This window comes from Mustelus asterias, unplaced genomic scaffold (genome assembly GCF_964213995.1).
Source record: "Mustelus asterias unplaced genomic scaffold, sMusAst1.hap1.1 HAP1_SCAFFOLD_4306, whole genome shotgun sequence".
Classification (NCBI taxonomy): domain Eukaryota; kingdom Metazoa; phylum Chordata; class Chondrichthyes; order Carcharhiniformes; family Triakidae; genus Mustelus; species Mustelus asterias.
In genome coordinates, this window is record NW_027594251.1 from 7,501 (window position 1) to 10,000 (window position 2,500).

Genomic DNA, 2,500 nt, shown 5'->3' on the forward strand with positions numbered 1-2,500 from the left:
TCCACCCTAACCTACACATCTTTGGGACACTAAGGGGCAATTTAGCATGGCCAATCCACCCTAACCTACACATCTTTGGACACTAAGGGACAATTTAGCACGGCCAATCCACCCTAACCTACACATCTTTGGGACACTAAGGGACAATTTAGCATGGCCAATCCACCTAACCTGCACATCTTTGGACACTAAGGGACAATTTAGCATGGCCAATCCACCCTAACCTGCACATCTTTGGACACTAAGGGACAATTTAGCACGGCCAATCCACCTAACCTGCACATCTTTGGACACTAAGGGACAATTTAGCATGGCCAATCCCCCCTAACCTACACATCTTTGGACACTAAGGGACAATTTAGCACGGCCAATCCACCCTAACCTACACATCTTTGGACACTAAGGGACAATTTAGCACGGCCAATCCGCCCTAACCTGCACATCTTTGGGACACTAAGGGACACTAAGGGGTAATTAGGATAACAAACAAGGCTGACCGAGCCAGCGGCCGAAGTTCTCGATTTCCCTCCTGTAGCCGCAGTTGGTGAAATCTCCAGCGTGGATTAGGACGTCTCCCCGGGGGAGCCTCAGACCAGCCGTGTGCTGGTGCGTGTCTGAGATACAGACGAACCTCACATACCCCTTGCCGACGGGGGTCCCCCCTTTCAGCTCCTCCAGTCTGCGCAGAGAGAGAGAGAGAGAGTGAGCGATGGAATGTAACAGCATAAAGACAAGGCCCTTCCACACATCCAGCCCGTACTATCCCCTCAGTCCCCACTCCCCGCCCTCCCCTCCGCCCCCCCCCCCCCCCCCCCCGGATCCCTGTACAGATGGAGTTTAATTTAGACAAATGCGAGGTGATGCATTTTGGTCGATTGAACCAGGGCAGGACTTACTCAGTTAATGGTAGGGCGTTGGGGAGAGTTACAGAACAAAGAGATCTAGGGGTACAGGTTCATAGCTCCTTGAAAGTGGAGTCACAGGTGGACAGAGTGGTGAAGAAGGCATTCGGCACGCTTGGTTTCATCGGTCAGAACATTGAATACAGGAGTTGGGACGTCTTGTTGAAGTTGTACAAGACATTGGTAAGGCCACACTTGGAATACTGTGTACAGTTCTGGTCTCCCTATTATAGAAAGGACATTATTAAACTAGAAAGAGTGCAGAAAAGATTTACTGGGATGCTCCCGGGACTTGATGGATTGAGTTATAAGGAGAGGCTGGATAGACTGGGACTTTTTTCTCTGGAGTGTAGGAGGCTGAGGGATGATCTTATAGAGGTCTATAAAATAATGAGGGGCACAGATCAGCTAGATAGTCAATATCTTTTCCCCAAAGGTAGGGGAGTCTAAAACTATAGTGCACAGGTTTAAGGTGAGATGGGAGAGATACCATAGAAAATTACAGCTCAGAAACAGGCCTTTTGGCCCTTCTTGTCTGTGCCGAACCATTTTTTTGCCTAGTCCCACTGACCTGCACTTGGACCATATCCCTCCACACCCCTCTCATCCATGAACCCGTCCAAGTTTTTCTTAAATGTTAAAAGTGACCCCGCATTTACCACTTTATCCGGCAGCTCATTCCACACTCCCACCACTCTCTGCGTGAAGAAGCCCCCCCTAATATTCCCTTTAAACTTTTCTCCTCTCACCCTTAACCCATGCCCTCTGGTTTTTTTCTCCCCGAGCCTCAGCGGAAAAAGCCTGCTTGCATTCACTCTATCTATACCCATCATAATCTTATACACCTCTATCAAATCTCCCCTCAATCTTCTACGCTCCAGGGAATAAAGACCCAACCTATTCAATCTCTCTCTGTAACTCAGCTTCTCAAGTCCCGGCAACATCCTTGTGAACCTTCTCTGCACTCTTTCAATCTTATTTACATCCTTCCTGTAACTAGGTGACCAAAACCGTACACAATACTCCAAATTCAGCCTCACCAATGCCTTATATAACCTTACCATAACGCTCCAACTTTTATACGCGATACTCCGATTTATAAAGGCCAATGTACCAAAGGCACTCTTTACAACCCTATCCACCTGTGACGTCACTTTTAGGGAATTCTGTACCTGTTATTCCCAGATCCCTTTGTTCTACTGACGAAGGGAAGGCGGTAGATGTGGTTTATGTGGATTTTAGCAAGGCGTTCGATAAGGCCCCCCATGCAAGGCTTCTAGAAAAAGTGAGAGTGCATGGGATCCAAGGGGCTGCTGCCCTGTGGATCCAGAACTGGCTTGCCCAAAGGAGGCAGAGAGTGGTTGTAGATGGGTCTTTTTCTCAATGGAGGTCGGTCACCAGTGGAGTGCCCCAGGGATCTGTTCTGGGACCCTTGCTGTTTGTCATTTTCATAAATGACCTGGATGAGGAAGCGGAGAGATGGGTTGGTAAGCTTGCCGATGACACGAAGGTTGGTGGGGTTGTGGATAGTCTGGAGGGATGTCAGAAGTTACAGAGGGACATAGATAGGATGCAAGACTGGGCGGAGAAGTGGCAGA

General features: G+C 48.7%; 1 protein-coding gene across 1 annotated transcript in view; it reads right to left on the bottom strand.

Moving 5' to 3' along the window:
* The window catches only part of LOC144491048 (metallophosphoesterase domain-containing protein 1-like), a 13,710-nt gene that overhangs the window by 7,313 nt on the left and 3,897 nt on the right, over window positions 1-2,500 (bottom strand). Inside the window, exon 2 of the mRNA XM_078208724.1 lies at window positions 498-679. Within this exon, the coding sequence (XP_078064850.1) occupies window positions 498-679 (182 nt within the window). The remainder of the gene's footprint in view (window positions 1-497; window positions 680-2,500) is intronic.